The sequence below is a fragment of the Teleopsis dalmanni genome, chromosome 2 (assembly GCF_002237135.1).
Source record: "Teleopsis dalmanni isolate 2A chromosome 2, ASM223713v2, whole genome shotgun sequence".
Taxonomy (NCBI): Eukaryota; Metazoa; Arthropoda; class Insecta; order Diptera; family Diopsidae; genus Teleopsis; species Teleopsis dalmanni.
Window position 1 is genome coordinate 152,581,905 of NC_051847.1, and position 21,421 is coordinate 152,603,325.

Consider the following 21,421-nt stretch of genomic DNA (forward strand, 5'->3'; position numbering starts at 1 on the left):
TACTTTATTAAAATAAAATTGTTCTTACCGTCTTCTTCTAAAGAAGTTGCCTCTTGATTCATTGGCATTCATTTCTTTTTTGGTCGCATTAAATTGTGCTGTTGCCAATTCTTCAGCGCGTGATTTATTCGGTATAACGCCACGTTGCATTTCCTGATGTCCGCGTCCAATTTTCAGCACTTGCCATGAACCAACTACACCATTGTGTAGGGTATCAATAACACGAAAAACATCACCGGCTTTGAAAGCCATTTCACCTTTAGAAGGATTATCGCAGTGAAAGTGTGTTTTAATATGAAAAGAATCACCACGTTGATTCGTCACCACCTCATCATATTCGTCCTTACAGTATTGTACAATTAGATCAATACGATCCTGTAAGCTGAGCAGGAAAAGCACTGCTTCTTCTCGTGTTACACCATGCATATCCATATCATTCACTTTGAGTATCTTATCGCCAGGTGTAAGGCCTTGCAATGAAGCTGGCGAACCTGGTTGTACAGCCGTAACAAATATACCTGCTTCATTACCACCGGTCAGTCGTATACCAACACTACCTTCTTTTTGGAATGATATGAAACGTGGTTCAGCTGATTGTCTGGGACGTGACAGTGCTTCATCTTCATACAGTTGCCGACGTGAACTATAAAAATCTTCATTGCCATTACTATTGCTACTGCCACGTGGTGGTGGTGGTCGTGGTGGCTCATCGATACGAGAACGTGAACTTTGTCCATTGGGTGGTGTTACTGGACGATCAAGTTGTGATAGCGAGACACCATCCATTATAGGACCACGTGAACGTCCTCTAGGTGTTAAATTACTTTTTTCATCATTCAAACCATTACCGGGACCATTTATAGATGAGCGCGTTGGCGGCTGCACATACAAATTTTGTGATGAATAACTAGCTCCGCCGCCTAAGTATGGATCATCCAAATTATTGCTACAATTGGATATTTGCGCCTGATGACTGGCATATAAATTCGATTGTGTATTTGAGTTATTTAATTGATTGTTCACTGTTGTGGCCGTTTGATTTGTTATATCGCGTAATACAACTAAATTCAAACGTTCCTTACAGCCATCAATAATTTTCTTCGCCTCTTTCAAACTCATTGTATCACCGCAATTGGTGTTATGTATTCGAGTTATAACATCACCTTCATGGAGTGAATAGCCATTGGCTATCAATTGATCACGCGCTTTTGTAGAGATCTCCTTGATAAAAAGACGACAGCCGAGCACAATGCCATAGTCATCTTTCTTACTGCCTTTGGATAGTGTTACTTTGATAGGTTGTCCTGCTGCGTTCTGCACCATTGATGAATTCAATGAATTCGGCTGACTGATGTTGCTAATACCGACTGTTTGGTTTGGCAATATATTGCCATTTGTGGTTAATCCCACTGAGCTCATACTGTGTGAGTGTTGATGTTGCGCTGTGGAATTTAATGGTACTCTACGTTTTACTACAAGCGTCACCGTATTGCCACTGTCCCGTAGAACCTGAACTGCTGTTGCGTATTCAACGTTTTCCAATGAAACACCATTAACTGAAATTATGCGATCATTAACTCTGCAAGTAAAGGAAGTAATCGAATTTATGAATTAATTTAATTTTATATATATTTATTTTTATATTTTATTAAGTATTATTGAAATATATTTACATTTATTTAACCTACATATGATATAAAGAAATTGGAAAACAAAATCAAAAAAAACAGAGAAGAATGGAAGGATGTTGTTAAACAGGCTTAGGTCCTACATGGACAGTATAATCACGGATGATGATGACGGTATAAAGAAAAAATTAAAAAAGAGATTTTTTAGGATAATACTTATTATTTAAAAATTTATATTGATTATCTTTCCACTAATGTTAATATGAGATAGAAAAAGCCTAAAACAACATAGTTTTTGATAAATTCGTTATATGTAATGTCAAATATTTATGATATTCATATTTATGATATGTACAATAACCTTATTTTTTTCTTTCAGAGTTGTAAAAAAACAGCATTAGGTCAGTATATTTAAATTAATTTATATACTTATGTATTTGAAATTATTAATGAAAAAAATACTCATATGATTTTGCAACATATTTTCAGTGAATATTCACAATAGACTGATTTTTGTAAAACCTAACTCTGAAGATTTTAAGAGCATTGTTGTTGCTTCACATGTTTTCTTGGAAGTATTTTTTTGCTACTCTGAAAGGAAAAAGTACTGTTAATATTATGCTCACATGTATTGTGCAAATTTAAAATGTAACTTTGAAAGATACAAATTAGATTTGAAGTCATCTCTACGAAATATATAACAGTTTTTATATAAACTGTAAAATTATAAATAGGTAACATTACAGTTTCTTGTATAAGCCTTGAAAGTCACTTTGAAAATAAATAAATAAATTAACAATTAAAATTTTAAAATAGGCTTAAATTCGATAGCAAATCAAGAAGTCATCGTAAGTAGCGACGAATAGGTTATTAAGAAAAATGAGTTAATTTGAACTTTTAAGAATTTCAGGCAATAATAAATAATTGCAGAAAAATATTTTAGAAAATACAGATATGCCAGATATATTAAAAAAATGTGTGTAAAAACTTTAAATTAGTGCTAGCATGACTAAAGAAAAATTTAAGTAATAAATTCTTAGAAAAATTTTAATGACTAGCGAATATTTTATTAAAAATTAATAGTTCATGACGAATTAGTGACAAAAATATTTAAAAATGAAAAAAGTATGATAATAGCAGAAAATATGTTAAATTTCGTTTATGTGATAGACAAGTACATATGAAGATTTTGAAATTGAAGGCAATTAGCTTCAAGTTGAGAAATATTCCGAAATATAGTGGTAGAGAATTCAAATATTTTCTTTGTACATATTTATTTTTGGAGAATATATTATAAAATATTATTATTCAACAGATTCACGTTAAAGCTCCACTTATGTTCGGCAACGAGAATTGAAATATAAATATGGAACGCTTCCAACTTCTGCAAGATTTAAGCAATCACAGTCTTGGCCATATCATGCGAATATTCTAGCCTAACAGCTATTCATGGTTTAGAACTTATTAAAATCTAAATCCTAAGAAAATATTGACTCCGAAATATAAATGACTTGGGCATTTATTTCGTAGGTAAGCAGAAAATATCACTAAAATTTATTGGATAAAACTCTTAACAAAGTAGAAGATCAGGGAGTCCAGACAATACATAGAGAAGGTAAATAGAAGTCGATTTGTGAATTTATAGGGAAATGTGAATTTATTGTGAATTTATTTATAGGAAATAAATATAATATATATTGGAATAAAATAATACGAAATATATTTGATATTAGCTGTATCGAAATATGTATTTATTATTTTAAAATATTATAATATTTAATAATATAATATTTCTAATAACATTTATGTTTTATTTTATAAATATAATATTTTAATAATTTTAATAATTTTTATAATATTTTTCATTGACTTGTAATTAGTATGATGAGAATGCATCAATATAAATGGTATCGTACAGAACTCCTCAAATTCACTGAAAATTATTTAAATAAAATTTTGGTAGATACTTCAGAATATTTTTATATAATCCCTCGGTGGACATAAAATTGACTTAAGTGTGTAAAACTGGCTATAATATAATAATTTTAAATTTGATTTTATTTTCGTTAACAACTTATTTTCACATCAACTCTTAATGAGTTTAATCGTACTGAGTTGCCTATTATGAATCCATAAATTATGTGTCATTTATGTCGTTTTTATTGACTAACTAATTAACACTGATGGACTTGGACTTATATAGGGAAAAACTTTTAATGTATGCATTAAACATTTTTATGTTATCTTTAATTATTTATTAAATAAATGCAGCAATTTTTATGTTTTTAAATTTCTACAAATATTTCTTATGAAAATGAATATAATAAATTAAACCGAATGACAACTTTCAATCAGCATTCGTCAAATTGTCTTTATGCAAACATTGTGACATGTCTCTATAATGGAATGTTTTATGAGCCAAAGCCCAACCCTTCAGAGACTAATAGATTTCAAAGAGTACATAACTACGTTTTAATGATCGTACGTGACGATTTTTTTTTAGAGAAAGTAAATGAAAATTAATTTTCTTGTGAAATAAGCGTGGCTAAGGAAAGCAATTTTAACAATTAACAGTAGCAAATATATTTATAATTACAAAGAAAAGTAAATAAAAAAATAAAAAATTAATAAAAATAAATAAATGAATATTTAAAGTCATAAAATACCTAAACACAAATAATGAAAAAAAAATAAAAACTCATAAACAATATTAAAAATTAATGAGATATTTGTTGGAATGTTATAATATAAAACATTAAACACAAAAAAAAAAAAAAGAAATACGAAAATATAGACATGAAAGATAGAAGAATTTTATAAAATGAATAATAGATAGATTCATATCTTTAAGATAATAACAAGAATGTTTGCATTAGAAGTAGTAGAAATAAGTTGGCGAAATAATAGCACTTGCCCCAAGACTGAACAAATCTAGACAACTATTAAATTAACCCAATAAAAATTAGAAAGCTGATTAACTTAAGTAGGACTGACATTTCTTTATTCTTTTTTTTATCTGGTCATTATCTTTAGTTTGACTGGCTATTATTTAGCAGCGGGGCGGACATACACGGATACTTGAGTTTGTTATTAACGAATAACAGAAAAAAAAAGCTCGCACGTATGGTGTACATTTAGGGTCTAGCAATGAGTAGGGCCAAAATTCTAGAAAAACTATACTTCAAATGCAACTAGGTATTAGGTTATGCTGGCAGACCAAAAAGGCCATGTATAGACCATTAAGGTACATTGAGATACCAGTTCAGAGTCTTATTTTTTTTTACCGTTTGTGTGCATCGCTTAGGATGCGTGTGTTATTAGCAAGTTTCATTAGGATTTCAACAGAAACCTCAGTTATGTGATCCAGTCCGGCAAAACTGGCAGCCCCCAAGTATTTTTGTCGAGTTTTCGAGAGAGCCGGGCAGTTACACAGCAAATGCTTCAGGGTTTCCTTTGCATCCGGCTCGTTGTATTTCCTACAAGCATTGCTGTGAATTAGGTTTAGTTTGTGCGCTTGTGATGCGACCAGACAGTGACTAGACAGTCAATACGCCAATTAATATTCTACAGTTCCATCGGCATTTTAGTCATGCACTAAGAACTATTAAAAACTGATATTGTGGCTTTATAAAATTCTCTAAGAAAATTAATTTGTAGTTTAAGCTAAAAATTTTTATTTTATTTTATGAATTTTACTTAAATAATATAAATATTTATTAAATTGTAAAAATCAATTTCGTAAAATAAAATAAACTTCTAAACTTCTAATACAAACAATTTTTTCAATAGAAAGGTTTTTGTCGAACAGTAGTAGTAAGAGCAAATATTTTTTAAAATCATAAATAATTTGAACTGTAATTATAAGTTTAATATATAATTTGTTACGTTTAATGAAAAATTAAAACAAAAATTAATGTAATAACATAATCTTATAAAGTCTACGTCAACCGGTCCAAAACGGTTTAATAGTTTATTTGACAAAATTTAAAGTTTTAAAAATTAGAAACATAAGAAATTTTGTAAATTTTAATAAATTAATAAATAGTAATATAACTAAAAATATAATAACTAAAACTAAAACTAACTACTATAACTAACTACACTAACCAATGACTAACTAAAAATAACTAAAATTTTTGTTGTTGTCTTTTTATTTCTATTCGAATCCTCTAACTTTTAAATAGTTTCTTTTCGTCATAAGACGCTTCACTTTCAACAAAAAAAATTAATACTAAATAAGATATTATTTTTTGGAAATCATATGTTGCTGAAATGATGATATAATACTTAATGATATAATAATTCTAACCGATTTAATAAGAACAACATACTTATTACGGATGTTGGTTGCAGTGGCAGGCCATTTGATAACTTCAAATGTACCTCAATTAGCGATTTCCGCCGTTTGTTACCACATTCCTCGCAAGAACCCTGGTATAGAAGAGTAGAGGCTCTTATTACGGATATATTGTAAACATTTAGTTTTACATTGTACGGTATGTCTTCATAGCAAAATTCTGTACCGAATCAAAATCAAATCTGAGCGAGAAGAAATCCGATACGAAATCCCATATAAAATCGAATCCCATATAAAATCGAACCCGATATAAAATCGAAGAAGATATGACATCTTTTTTTATTCGCTTAAAATAACAATTTTCTTAATGAATCGTTTATTGCGCTTTAAAACATTTGTTCTTCAATTAATGGCAATAAAAATATTAAAGGTGATATCAAATTTATTTAAGGTTTAAATTAATTAATGTACATTTCGTTCAAAAAAAATAAAAAGTAAATATTTGTTAGCGCAACTGAATATATATATATATATATCCAAATATATTTGCACTCAAACATACATTTCCTGTGAATTTGATATTTATCTCAAAATAGAAAGAAAAATGTATAGTGTATTCTGTGTTGAATAATACAACAGAAGTCATTTGAAGTTGGTGTATGAATAACACTTGTTCATTCAATAGATACTTGAGCAAAAGTATATAATAGAAAAAATTGTTCAGCTACAAGTGGTAGGACATGAGAAAGTATACCATATAAAAATGAGAATTATTTCTATATAAGAAGTAACAATGACACATTCTTAAGTGTTTACATATGGCAATGATTTATTTCGTTTCTGCTAACAAAGAATTTAAATTTATTTGTATCTCCGCTTCGGCTTAACTCAAACTCTACGCTACTTTGTATGGAGATTATAAATTATTATTACTACATACACTAAATTAAAATTATTTTTACTTACTGCAAACGATCTTCAGCTGGCCCGCCTTTCAGAACGTCACTGACTGCAATTGATGGATCACCATTAGCGAAATGAGGATTATCACGACCTCCAGAAACGGCAATACCAAAACCATAACCCGGCACACGCGTTACAGAAACTGTGTGATATTCCCATGTTGTACGATCACCCTGCAAATACAATAGATTAAATTTAATTATTAATTATTATTTATATATAAAAACTGTTGTAATTATTTATGTATAGAAGGTTTCATAGCAGAGACAATTTATTTTAAATGTAAGACTTTAAAATATAAAAATAAAAAAATTTAAAAAATTTTAAATTGGGTAATTATTGGGGTAATGATAGAGCTATTTTGTGTATTGCGAAATATTCATTGGAATATTTGTATTACCGATAATAGTCATCATCATCATCAGTTCCTATATCTCCCATTGAAGCATAGGGCTTCATTTGCAGTCATTGGAAATAACTGATAGTTTAATAATCCATATAAAAAATTTATTCAGCTAGGGTTTGAAACTCTAGATGTAAACCTAACATTTTTATGTGATATATTATTTTATTATTAAAAAATAGTTCTAATAAATAATTCTACTAAACTATTAACACTGCATGTGTGTTTATATGTTGCTCTGATATCAATCTTAAAATTTCCTTAATTGAAACCATTATATCGAGTACTAGTGGGGTTTCTTCAATAACATATATGAAAATTTGTTTCAATAGAGTTATGATAAAATCTTTATTGAAAATATTAATCAACGATAAAATTTTTTTTTGACCTTAAACGGAAGCATAGTTTAATTATAAAGCTATAGAGCAAAAAAAAATAAAAAATATAATTTAACTAGAATTAATAAATTTCTAGTATATAGAGCTATATTGTCACATAGCATAAAAACAAAAAATACAAATAACATTGAATTAAAATACTACTAACAGCAACTACAAAGAACAAAACTATCGTTTCAGAAGAGAAATTAAAATTTGAAAATAAATGGGATAAAATTATAACGCATGTCTATATCAGATTGAGAACTAGAGAAGAAAGTACATAAATAAACAATATATAATATTTAATGGCAGTGGTATGATCCTAAAGTACTTATAATTCAAAACATTTTAGACTCAACTTTATGTTGTACTGTATTTTTACCATAATCATATCGGTTTATATATTAATATATATGCAATGAGTCATTTTCATACATTGAAAGTCAAGATCAAATAGAGAATTCATAGTTTTAGGAGACTATGAATGCCAAAAAAAAAACAAAATAATAATAATAAAAAAATAAAATGCCAAAATCAAGAATACAAAGAAGAGTGTTAGAAACAAAATCGAAGGGAATTATGGGAAGAATAAGGAGTTATATTGTTAAAGAAGAAAGTAAAATAACTTAGTATGAATAAAAATAAAAAACAAAAACTTAGAATGTTTATATTAGTGACGGCCTCAATACTTAGGTGTTTAAATATGGCAGGACTTTTATTTGTTTTATTACAAATAATAATAGCATATTTGTAAGAGCACTGTGAAGATTGTCGAAGTAGAAGTAGACCGAAATATCTGTTAAATAAATATGTACATGAGTTAACAACAGTGACATTTTTTTTTGTTTTTATATAATATAAGTTATTACATAAAAATATAATTTTTAAATTTTTAAAAAATAAATAATTGAAGGGAAGTAGTTAATACTGGGAGAATGACTCAGAGAAAATTTATTAAACAATATGAAGACTACTGCACTAAAAAATTGGATTGAAACATTTAATAACAGAGATAAGTTTGAAAAGTCAAGAAGTTTGGTTCAAGAAGATATAGTTGAAAAATGGTATGTTAATTATAATAAAAAAGTTGTAGAGAAATATTTAATACAGAGATAACAGAGATAAGTTTGAAAAGTCCATTCTACGTTTTATTGGTACAAGGAGGTATAGTTGAAAAATGAAATGTTAATTATAATAAAAAAAGGGCACAATAGACCCGACGGTCGCAGTGCCATATACCTTAACAATATATAATATAATAATATAATAAAAAAAGTTGTAGAGAAATATTTAATACTGTGCTTTACTGATTCAAGCAATTTTGTTAAGAATAAGAAGACAAGTATAATTAAAAAAAAATTTTATTGAAACATTTGTACTAGAAAACAGTTAAAATCACGCTTTACTTAATCAAGAAAATTTTGTTGAAAAATAACGGACATATTTTATAATTAATTGCAAAGCTTAAACCAGGTACGCTTTATGTTCAAGCTTCTGTTTTAAAAACCATATGTTTCAATTAGTTAAAACTGTTTTCTACATATATATAATTTTCTACACTGCACTATCTCATGCAAAAACACATAAAAGTTAAAGATCTCTGATAACTTTAATACTGATGCATGTAGTCAACTATTCGTTATATAGTGAAAACTCTCTTAACGAATAGCTATTATGATCGGACATATCTTTTGGATATAATTTTTTATCATATTTTTGAATTAATTGTTCAATTCTTGGTTGAACACTTCTCTTAAGCATTCTTCTCGGCTTAAGAACATTTTCTTTGTATTAAAGATATTGATGTTATTCTATAAAAACAAATGTATAAGTTGGGGTTAATTAAAATGTAAAATCCGCTACTGTATTTGCATTTATGTTCACAGCTTGTATGGAGTATGCACCACCAAGAGGCAGAGGCAGAGTAGCATAAATTCAATTCAATTAATTTTAATAAATTTTAATTGATAATTATGTTGTTAAGGAATTTATGTTTGGCAAAAGAAATAAATAGAAAATTTAATAAAAAAAAAATAAAAAAGGGAATACTAAAAAACGGAAGTGCATTACTGTTTCCGTTTGCATAAAAAATTTATTCTTCTTTTTTTTTGGTTTGCGTCTGTAGAAAAATATTTTTGCGTTGACTAAGGTTCGACTTCATTCTTTACGGATATAAATTTTTATATACAAATAACATTTATTTTTCAATATTTTTATAATGTTCATCATATATGTGATCATGTTTGTTTGAATTTTTAATTTATTTTTGAGTATTTTTTTTATTCACATTTGCCAGCATGTACGGATGAATGTCTTCAGTAATTTATACACAAAATAAACAGGAAGAAGTTTATGTTCTACGGAGTCATGGAAGCAGATATTGTAGATCGTAAATAATTTTGTAAATTAGTTTCAAGGGAACATATGTTTGTGTACTATATTTTTGTGAATTAGTAGTCTTGAAATGCTATATGCGGAGTCATAAAATTGTGACCGACCATAAAGTTTATGGAATAAAAAAGGATTTATTATTTAAAAATAGAAAAACATGTTCTAGTTGAAGATTGCAGAGTGTTTTGTTTGTAAGTAATTTAATTTTAAACAAAAAAATAATTAAATAAATTTTCAAACAAATGAAATACATCCAAGACATGTTTTTATTTTGTTTCCTTAATTATTTTATATTTATTATCAGACGTTTCAAATAAAAAATGTCTTGAATTGCTGTAAAATAATTTATTAACTTATATTTATATAAATTTAAAGTATAATGTTTACTAAATATTTCTCGAACATTTTGAAATGATTATGCATTTAGTTTGCATATTAAATAAACTTGGAAAATTATAAAACTATTGACATATACTCATGTTCCACGGAATGCCTACATGAACATGCTAAACAGACGGCGAGTTTCACCGAATGTCTAAACTTCATAATAGTTTCGGTATAAATTTGTGGAACGGTTCGTCTATTTGTTGGTGAGGTTCGTCTCTAGTGCACGCGTATCGTATCTGAAATATTCGAGGCTCATTTATTTACGAAATTAACTTCATGCACTGATGCAGGTGGGCGCTTCACATTTTATTTTTAGCAGATGCACCTTAATTTGTATGAAAACATTACTTCCGAGGCGAGAGGCTCGAGACGATTTCCTCATAAAGACACACAAATTGACTGGCTGACTTTTAGTATAATTTTAGTTTATGTCTTGCGTTTTAGTCAAAATTATGTTAATGTTTTTATGCCCCCCAATAAATTTGGTGCTTTAGTTTTTCTCGTTTTACGGTTTCTATTATTGTTTTGAGTGGGCGGGCAGGCAGGTGCTGTATAATTTATGTACTAACATTAAACAAGTACTAAGTTGCATTTTTAGTTGTCTGAAGTTGCATGCTGCTATGCACCTCGAAACCTCAGGTTTATATTTTATTATAAATGTATTTTTTTGTTTAGATAAATTCAAACTAAACTTGAATAAATAAAAAAATATTTTGTAATTGAAAAATCTCATAAACGCAATTTTAATGAAGTACTAATAAATAAATTTATTTTCGCGTGTGGGCTTAAGAACTGATTTGAATAATGGTTTTATTGTGTATTTTTATTATGAAATTAAAATAAATGTTCATTGCATGAACTTTCGATTTTAGTATCGTGTTTGCATTGTATTTTACATTAACTCATTGCTACTTACAACATATTTGGGCTAAACTTTTGTTTTAATTTGGCGTAATGAACGATATATTTGTATCTTACAAATATATACGTATATATTTTTTACGATTCTAATGGAAGTATAGAAAGTAATTTGAACATTATTGGAACTAAGTATATATTTACAGTCTAATTCATAAAAATTTCTTATAATGCTTTTTAAATGCATTTTAGGCAGAACGTATTTTACACTTTACACTGTTAAATTCCATTTATGAGTATCATTTTTGATAAACGGTGTTATAAACCTTCTATAACTTTTTATGAATTAGACGGTTAATCTTTTTATTTCGTACAAAAAACATAGAAATCGTAGCAAATGAGAATAAGTCTTGAATCTTAACTGAAGTCAACCACTTCATTGAAATCATTCCAGCTTTTGTTATAAAATGTATAGTTCTGCTTGTATCTCCTTCAACTTATGTGACCCCACTGAGTTGAAGGATTAGTCGAAGTAGACCACGAAACTACTTGGGTCCTTTTTCGTCCTTCGATTCTCGGATGTTGTTATTGAGTTAAAGCTGGGGTGGCTTCCGTTCGCATAACTACATATTTTGTTAATGGAAGCAGTTTATTTAGCTTGAGGTTTCCTGCCAAGTCATCACCAACCCAATGGTGTCCCAAGACAGTCTTCCTCCTACTTGCCAGTGCTCTTTTACGTGTTACTTAGACGCTCATATCTTTCGCTAGTTTTGGGATTACAATCTAGAATATTAATATCACGTTTAATGTTAAATTGCATAAAATGTGACCAATAAGTCTGGATTATTATTTCTTCAGTAATTAGTGGTTGTTTAATTCTGGACTATACATAACTCGATAACTCAGTGTTTAGTTATATTGTAAAATAACTAGTTGTAGCAATACAGTTAATATAGTCATACATTATATAATATTGTTATATTACATAAAAAATTAGCGATATAGTAAAATAACTAAACACATTACAGATATTTTTTATTATTTGATTTATTTATTTTTATTTTTTTTGATTAATGTGGCAGGCGATCACTTAGATTCAATAAATTCATTATGGTACTACAGGTTAATATGGGAACTTAACCGGTTTTCCTATGGAATCATTTTGAGGTTCTTATAAAGTATATATTTCTTTCAAATTTAAAGCTGAACAGTTCATTGAAAGAGTTAGTTAGCATGCTTGCCTGTGTAGTTCGTCCCGTTTTTAACTAGAGTTCCATTATGATATCATTGGTTAACATGAGACCTTAACTATTTACTTATGGAATCATTTTAAAGCTAATATAAAGTGCGCATTATTTTTAATTTTGGAACTGGACATCTCTGTAAAAGATTTAATGGCATACCTGTCTAAGAAGATCGTCTTGTTTCTAGTTAAACCTTTCAAGTTAATTATTATCTATTATGTTAAACACAGGTTAACATGGGACGTTTACTGTTTAATTTGTGAATCCATTCCGAGGTTCTTATAAAATGCACGATAGTTTTAATTTTAGCGTTGAATATCTCTGTGAGAGATTTAAATAGGCAGTAAGCGGTTATAATAGTTGCAAACTTAAAGTTAACAGATATTTCAAAGACGAAGAATTTTTAAAACGTATATACAAATACACGCCCCTTACATTGTGATTCAAAGGATTAATTTTTTTATAAATTTCATTTAAGTACATTTAAGAATTTATAGGGCAACATTAATTCATGATTAATGCCATATTACGTGGTATTATAAAGATATACCGCGTAATACTGCGGTTTCATCTAGTAGCGTATACAAGTATACAAGAAAGTGCTTTGTGATTCAAACCAACCCTTACCCAAAAAATATTTCGGATCATTTTACAACTGCTGGTATTAAGTTAAGTTATAGGCAGATGACTATTATTGACATGGTATTAACCAACATCTATTAACAGTTGGATATACGTAAAAGCATTAGGGAGAAGCAAGATAATGGCGAAGAATGTGAAAGTAGTTATGTCTTTACCAGATTTAATTACACTTGTTTTTATTTGGACTAACTATTTTTTCTAGATTTCTAGTGATAAACCTTTTCTCAAGAAATATTTTATTCACGGCATTAATTTCATTTAGAAAATATTTTTGAGTATTGAGCGGATTTATAACTCATACCTTTTCAAAAAACCTATAGTCTCTGATTAACTAAACTACATAGCATATGTAGTAGACGTATAATTAAATTAATGATTTCTAGCAAAGTCCATTCGTTAAATCAACTAAATAAATTAAACAAGGAAAATATAGGTTTCTGTAGTTCATTTTTTTTTTTTTTTGTAATTACTTGAACTGATATATTGAAGTTTATATGTTCCTTTTCGTAAGTTTTATAAAATTAAAATTTTGGTGTAATATATATTATTATTTTCAGTAATCTATTATGGAGCAAGGCAGTAGACGCAGAGGACGACCTAAAATTACATGGAGACGATCAACATTAAATGAAATCAACTCGCACACCAGCAATAGAAATTACAACATTATAAGTGAGATTAGGAAAATCTTTTTACAAAGAAGACGATCGAAATTACTGGTAGATAGCTTGTACCCAGTATAGAGACAACTCGAAATTACTTGACGTCGAGCAAAGCTTAAATAATAATAATAAATTGTGAGGCATATTTATGTGATATTTTAGTTATTATTTCAGCGAAAGTTTACCTATTATATGTATATATCTATATCTATATAACAAATGAATAGTCAATGATAGTTTTTTTTTATTTTTTTTTTAAAGGTTCTTCGTTATGTTGGACGATTATTATATTACAAAATGTTGTACTTGTGGTGAAGATGTACGCCTTCAATTTCATAGGGATGTATTTATTTCAAAAGTTCATTTAAAGGACCATAAAAAAATACATAACTTTAATTAGAGAATTAAATTACAAATAAAATAAAACAAAGTTAAAATTAAATTTAGAGTAATATGTAATTTAATAGAAAAAATATTATTTAAAAAAAAAATAATATAAAATATAGTAAATAAAAAAACAATATAAATGATATATTTAAAATATTATATGTTACATAAAACAACTTGTAAAAAAATAATTAACAAAAAAATTATGTTTAAAAATATAAAAATAAAAACAATTTAAAAAATATGTAAAAAAAACTATAAACTAATTTCTTTATAAAACAACACAGCAGATAAACACTTTATTAGCAATAAAACTAATTTAATTTGTTAAATGTATTTTTAGTAGTTCATAAGTACAACAATAAAGTTTGCCCTCTGGTAAAGACAACTTAAAGTCTTAATTTTATTTATTTATTATTTTTATTTTTATACTTAGTAAGACACAAATTATTTATTTTTATGCATGAAGTACGCTTTTGAACGTGAGAAGAACACATATGGAGGAAATAAGCTTACCACAATATTATTCGGCAGGTAATCCGGGAATTTCATTTTTATTAATTAATATTTTGTATTTTGTTGTTTTGTTGTTCAACAAGTTAACACATACAACAACTGACATGTGACTTATATTTATTATTATTATTATTGATATTTGTATATATGCATATTTTTGCTTTTTTTACATTTAATTGTTTACATTTATTTTATTTTACTGTAAAGAATATTTTTTCATTAGTGATTGCAAAAAGCATGAAAGCAATTAGAATAGAACGAAACTAAATATTGACTTCAAGTTGTTGTTATTCATGCATTAATTTTTTGAATTTATTTAATTCATTATTTATTTTTATTTTTTAATAATTTTTTTTTATATTTAAATTTTTATTTAGCATTTTTAAGTTCAAAGAGCAAAAAAAACTGCAATATGATGTCAATTTGTGAGTTGTGTTTTATTAAGCAATTTGTTTCGGTTGGCATGAGCATTTATATATAAGTAAATTGTAATATCTTGCGATATACAAAAAAAATTTATTAATATTTAAAGGTAACTGCTCATGGATGAAAAAATGGGCAGTTATGATTCAAAGAAAATCACTTAACCAAACTAAAATTAGGCAGAGTGACTCAATTAATTTAGTCAGCTTTAAGCAGGCAGGGTTCAAATGGACTTGTCACATTCGACAACAACCAATGGTCTTTGACATACAGGACTAAAAGTTAAAAAAAATAAAGAACTTAAATATACATACATATATAACTGATAAAAATAGTGAAAAAAAAAACTGTCAAAATGGCAACCATTATAAATTTAAAAGAAATCACTTAACAGCATTATAATTGGCACTGATTCTGTCCCTCTAGGTTTGATAGTTAAAATCAAAAAGTTAAACACACTTTGATTCAACTGGACAATATAATCGAAGAGTAAAATGGATTCAAGAATAATCACTTAACTGAACTATAACTACCCAAAGTAACTTAATCTAATTAGGATTAAATAGGTAAGGATCAGAAAGTCAATTCATGTTGACTCAATCCATCTTGTCAGCTTTACACAAGTGAGGATTAGAAAGTCTAATCATATCGACTAAATTCATCTTGTCAGCTTTAAACAAGTGAGGATCAGAAAGTCACAAACAAAAATTTGACAAAGTCTGGCATGCAAGCTTGAAAGTAAGAATCATACTTCGAATAAAAATACACTTGTTCATTAGATTATATTATTAGATTATTCCTCTGTAATTATTTCAATTATATTAGGCTATATATAAATTGAAAGTCACATATTGTAATATTTTTATATAGATATTAGAAAATACTGAATAACAGCATAAAGAGGTTTTTAGAAAAGTAGTCAACTACAACAACAAAAATTCATTTTTATATTATTTTAATTAATTGAATATCAGCAGATAAATTAAAATGTCCTCTTAACGTTATTAGTTTATTTGAATAGAAAAGAAAACATGTTTATTTCTTTTAGTACTACTAAGGCAGTTAGTTGAAATCGTATAATTGGAGTGATTTTTAGATAATGTCAGAAGTTATATATAGTAAAGACTTCAATCTATATATTAACCAAACTCTCAAAAATGTATAGAGGATGCGATTAAAGAGTGATCTACTTGGACTATATATATATACATATGTTCACTTCTTTTAAAACTACTTGCTCATTTGACTGAATGAGTGTTTGACCTGAATAAAGACTTAAATATATAAAAGAATATTCGCTAAAGAACTTTAAGGCAGTCTATTAAAATGATATGAGCAAACGGTGGTGTCTAATTCTTTTAACACCGCTTGATTATTTGACTGAAATTGCGTGACTTTAATAAATGTAAAAATAGTTCTAGCACTTACATATAGTATAGAACATATAGTATAGTTGAAGAAAAATCGCTATAGGACTTAAAGGCCATACTTTGATCAGTCTATAAAAAATGTGTAGAGGATGGGATCAAGCACCTCTATACATTTCTTTGTGTTACACCCGATGTAGCCTACTTTGAAGCCGATAAAATAAGCCGATTGATAAAATTTTTTTCTCTCTTTAAATAATTCTAGATACCTTTTTTATAGAAAGCAACTTTTTTTAATTCTAGCTGTTAACATTGAAAATATTTATATAGCAAAGCAAATTAAGCTTAACACATACGTAATCTATCATCTTAAAAATTTTTTTTTTGTGAGGAACTAATTGAAAGTATTTCCTCTTTCTCAAAGATTGACATAGATATTTCAGATTTTAATAGAAATAAAATTTTTTTTGTTAACATTGTGTTGTATTTACATATAGTATTGTTATTGTAACATTTGTATATTTTTAAAATAACTCTCAATTATGAAGCTGGTGCTAAATATCTCAATCTATTAAATTTACTAACTTTTCATAGCATCTAAAAAAAAATCAAGCTTAGAACATGTTAAAAAAAATCTATTCTCTCTCGGTTTCTAAGCTGTAGAACGTGTTTAACTACCTTGGCTTTTAGCGTGAAATAATGTAAATAAAAACGATAAAATATTTTCAGCTTTAAGTCATCAATAATAAAAGAATACAAAGCTAAATTTTATAAATACAATATCTAAAATTTGACATATATTTAAGTTGATCAAAATATGAAATGCGAATAATGCGAACTTTCGCTTGCCTTGAGCCAATTTCGTATAGCTGCTGAGCTTAGTTGAACGGCTTTAAAAGATACTTTCGTAATGAAAAACATAAACAATAAAAAAAGTAATTTTCCTATGTATTTATCTATTAAAATAATTTAGGTTATGTTTAATTTATATAAGTTATTAAATTTTTCATGCCATTAGTTTTGGTTGCACTTTGTCTCTCTTAAGTATGTCTTAAAAGTCATTAAAATATAAATTATTTTCATTTTATATTTATTTTTATTGCTTGAAATTTAAGTTAACTTGACGAAGATCAGGTTTTTTTTAATAATGTTGACCCTTTCTTATCACTTTTTATTTTCTATTAACGTTTTTCTCTGAATTTAATATTTTAAATAATATTTTATTTTTTCTTAATTAAATATTTTAGGTTTCGCTTTCACTTCTAGAACTAAAAAATTATTATTTATTTTTATTTAATTTTTGTTTTTAATGTTTTATTTTCTTGCAATGACTGACACAATTATTTAATATATTTTAGGCCATTTTTTGTGTTAATTTAATTTTTAATAATTTTTTTTTATTTTAACACTTTTAATTTAGTTTTAACATTTTTCTCAGCACGCTCATATTTTTTGCTTAGCTTTTATTTTCATTTTTTTTTTGTTTTTTATAATTTAACACATTTAAGTAATAAATTGCATTTTGCAGTTAAATATCACGTCTTATAACCTAATCTGTTCGAAAATGAGTGTTCACACGGTCACGCTACTGGCTACTGAGTGAGTCTTCTAGATTAAACCGGAGCTTAACATAAGAAATAAATTAATTTTTAAACAGTGAATGAAACTCATTGTTAACGTCGTAAGTATTTTTGAGATACAAATCGCAGGCATGAAATATTATTGCTTCTTTTATTATTTGTAGGTAACAGTTTGTTACGCGTAGCTGCATTGAATTGCTTAGAAAATCTACCGACTTAACCGAAGACGTTTGGTAGCCTAAAGCATTTAGAAAAAAAAAGACTTAAAGAGAACTAACATGAGATTAATAAGTGAAGAAAAAGAAACAAGTGTAGAATTAGATAGCGTATATGATATAGCAGATATATTAGACTGATACGAATTGAAAATAATAACACAGTGCATACATTATGTATATAGTATCTGCAATGCAGTCATGATTAAACACTGCTTAAATCGTAAAATTCGTTAAATCGAATGAATAAATTAAACAAAGATATCTAGTTTTCAATAGTTCAGCCAATTTTTTTTTTTTTGCAAATTATTTTTTAATTACTTAAATTGATATTTATGAGCTTCTATTTGTAAGTCATATAAAATAATTTTGATATATTATATTGAAATATTGCAATCAATATACAACTAAGTCAATATTTCAGAAGAACAATTCTGTAGCTACAAAAGGATAAACTAAAATTTTATTTCAGCTTCTTATTCTAGTTACTTAAATATTGCACTAATATTTTTTTATAGGATATTAGTTTTATAGTTTGTCAGAAAATGATGTACCTGACTTTACCATAACTTAATTTAATTGAAAGATCACTATTTTTCGACTATATCTTTAAGCCGTTAATTTAGAGGAATTATTATTATTTTTTTTTAAAACATCCTTTATTGGATATGAATAGTACAAACTTTACTATGTATTCATTTATTACTATTGTTGAAATATACTTAATAGATATTAGGTGAGACTTGTGCGGGTTTATACTGAACCAGTGTTGAGCTCCCATTAAAGGAATTATAATAAACGAAAAGTTTAATTTAGTAAACATCATTCTACATATAATCTAGTAGCATATAGTATAAACCAATTAAATATGCAGTATTATCTCATCCAAATGTTCAATGTTAAATTCGAATATATCATTACGTTTTTTTTTTTGTAATATTATTCGGCTCCAACAACAACTGCAACATTGTATTTATCATAATATCACTTATTATAATAAATGATATTTGTTATGATGCACACTTCATTTTGAAAATACTAATAAAATGTGGTGAATTGGTTGATATTGAGAACATTATTGTACTTTCTGTTGATAATACAATATTCATTATAAATTTTGGCTTATTTTAATTATTTAATTAATTATTGTTATTGACAATAATCAATGGGACTGGGTCGGTCACACTTTGCGTAGACCGACTGGTGACACCACAAGAATGGGATTGAGTGGAACCCGATGGGTAGCAGAAGAAGGGACAGACCTGCACACATTTGGAGAATCAAATTGATATGGAAATGTCATACATGCGGAAAATTTTGGGAAGCTACTAGCCAACAGTCGTACCGAGTAGAAGATCTCTGTTGTGGCCCTATGCTCTTCCTAGGAATTAAAAAATTCAATATATATATATATATATTGATAGTAATCATTACTGTATTGTTGATAACACAATACAAATAATTATATTAAGCAACAGAATTTTCTATTTTTCATTCACTCAAATATGAATTTATTACTATTAATCCTTATCGGTAGCACAGCTGCCCTTTACACCAGCATTCTAATCGATATTGCACTTTCAGAACCAGGATATGCACTGAACTGTGATATTTGTTCGATATTTGCAGTTTTATATTTAAAGAAATGATTTCTTAAAATAAATAAATTTCTATGTCTTCTTATAGAAGTAATTTAATTTAATGCGTATTACTTAAGAATGCTCGAAAAAAAAAATAAAAAAAAAATTTGAAAAAAAAAGTAATATATATACTGAAGCCCAACCAAGCCAATGACCAGTTGCCGTGAATTTAGAGCACAACAAGTCTGCGTCAAACTGAAGCGACTGCAGTTTGTAAACATACTTCAGCAACATGCAAAATTAGTATCTCTCGGACGAATCGAAAGTGAAATGCGTTTTACAAACAATTCTACAACAACAATTTCAGTGGCGTGCACCGTGCAATCATTTTCCGAAGACTACGTGCACGTAAGCCTACAAACGCAACGGCGGACGGTTACGCTGCTCTGCGTATCTAAACAAATTGTGAAATGCAATTTCCTACTTTTTTCTATAATTTTTTTTAGGTTTGCACTTTTAATTTATTTTTCAAATTGTAGGTAGGTAGTTTATAACATTTTTTTTTTAATTTTTAATTAATTACTTTATTTAAAATTTAATTATATTTATTTTTAATTTCACATATGGTTACTTTATTGACCATATTTTTCTCAATTTATTTTAACATGAAAATCATTTTTTACGCAATCATAATTGCCTTTATTAAAATTAATTTTAGTGGCACACTTAATTTAAATATTTATAATTTCGTAATTATTTTTTATCTTAAATGTAACCGGTAAGTAAATTAAGTTAAATAATAAATATACATAATAAACAAGCGCAACTCAAACCTCAAACGTCTTAACTCGAAACACGCTTCAAAACTATTTTGCTGGTAGCTGGCCTGTGTGGATTGAACCCACAGAATTTCAGTTTGAAAACACACAACAAAAGATAAAGTATAAAAACAATAAAGAAGAAAATGCACAAATGTGTAAAATGCCCTACAATCAGTCGAAACGAATTTTCAATGAATTTTATATGTAGTTAATATATTGTTACGAATTTCATCAGAGTAGCAATGAAATGTTTAAATATTATTTAAACATTATGTCAATGGATATTTTTAGAAAGAAGTTAGTGTTGGAATTTGTTTTGAGTAAAGAAATTGGCTCCTAGGAAATCTAGTTCTTTTCAATACAATTAATAAAATTACTAAAGTTTCTCCAATTTTTTAAAGTTCGTTTTATTTTTATAAAATCCAGAGATACGAATAAACACGCAGGCGAAAACGTAACATTTGGTGTCAGAAGTGGGATTTTATAAAAATGGTGAAATTGGAAGAATTAACTGTGGTTCAACTAAAAAAACAGTTAGAGAAAGTGGGACTGGGCACAGGTGGTGCGAAAACAGAACTGCAATTGAGACTTCGTGAGGCGTTGGAGGCTAATGGCATTAATGTAGAAGAACACGAGTTCCTCGAAGAAAAACCTGACAAGAATAGTGAAATTATGGC

At 27.4% G+C, this 21,421-nt stretch overlaps 1 protein-coding gene across 5 annotated transcripts in view; it reads right to left on the minus strand.

Moving 5' to 3' along the window:
• Positions 1 to 21,421, minus strand: part of LOC119678560 (tight junction protein ZO-1) — an 88,813-nt gene that overhangs the window by 20,234 nt on the left and 47,158 nt on the right. For 3 of the 5 annotated variants that reach the window (XM_038090453.1, XM_038090454.1, XM_038090457.1), the window contains 2 exons: positions 6,892 to 7,061; positions 29 to 1,579 (listed from right to left, as the gene is read on the minus strand). In XM_038090453.1, coding sequence (XP_037946381.1) covers positions 29 to 1,579; positions 6,892 to 7,061 — 1,721 coding nt within the window. Of the gene's footprint in view, positions 1 to 28; positions 1,580 to 6,891; positions 7,062 to 14,758; positions 14,884 to 21,421 lie in introns of those variants that run through there. The other 2 variants (XM_038090456.1, XM_038090455.1) reach the window with 1 other exon arrangement.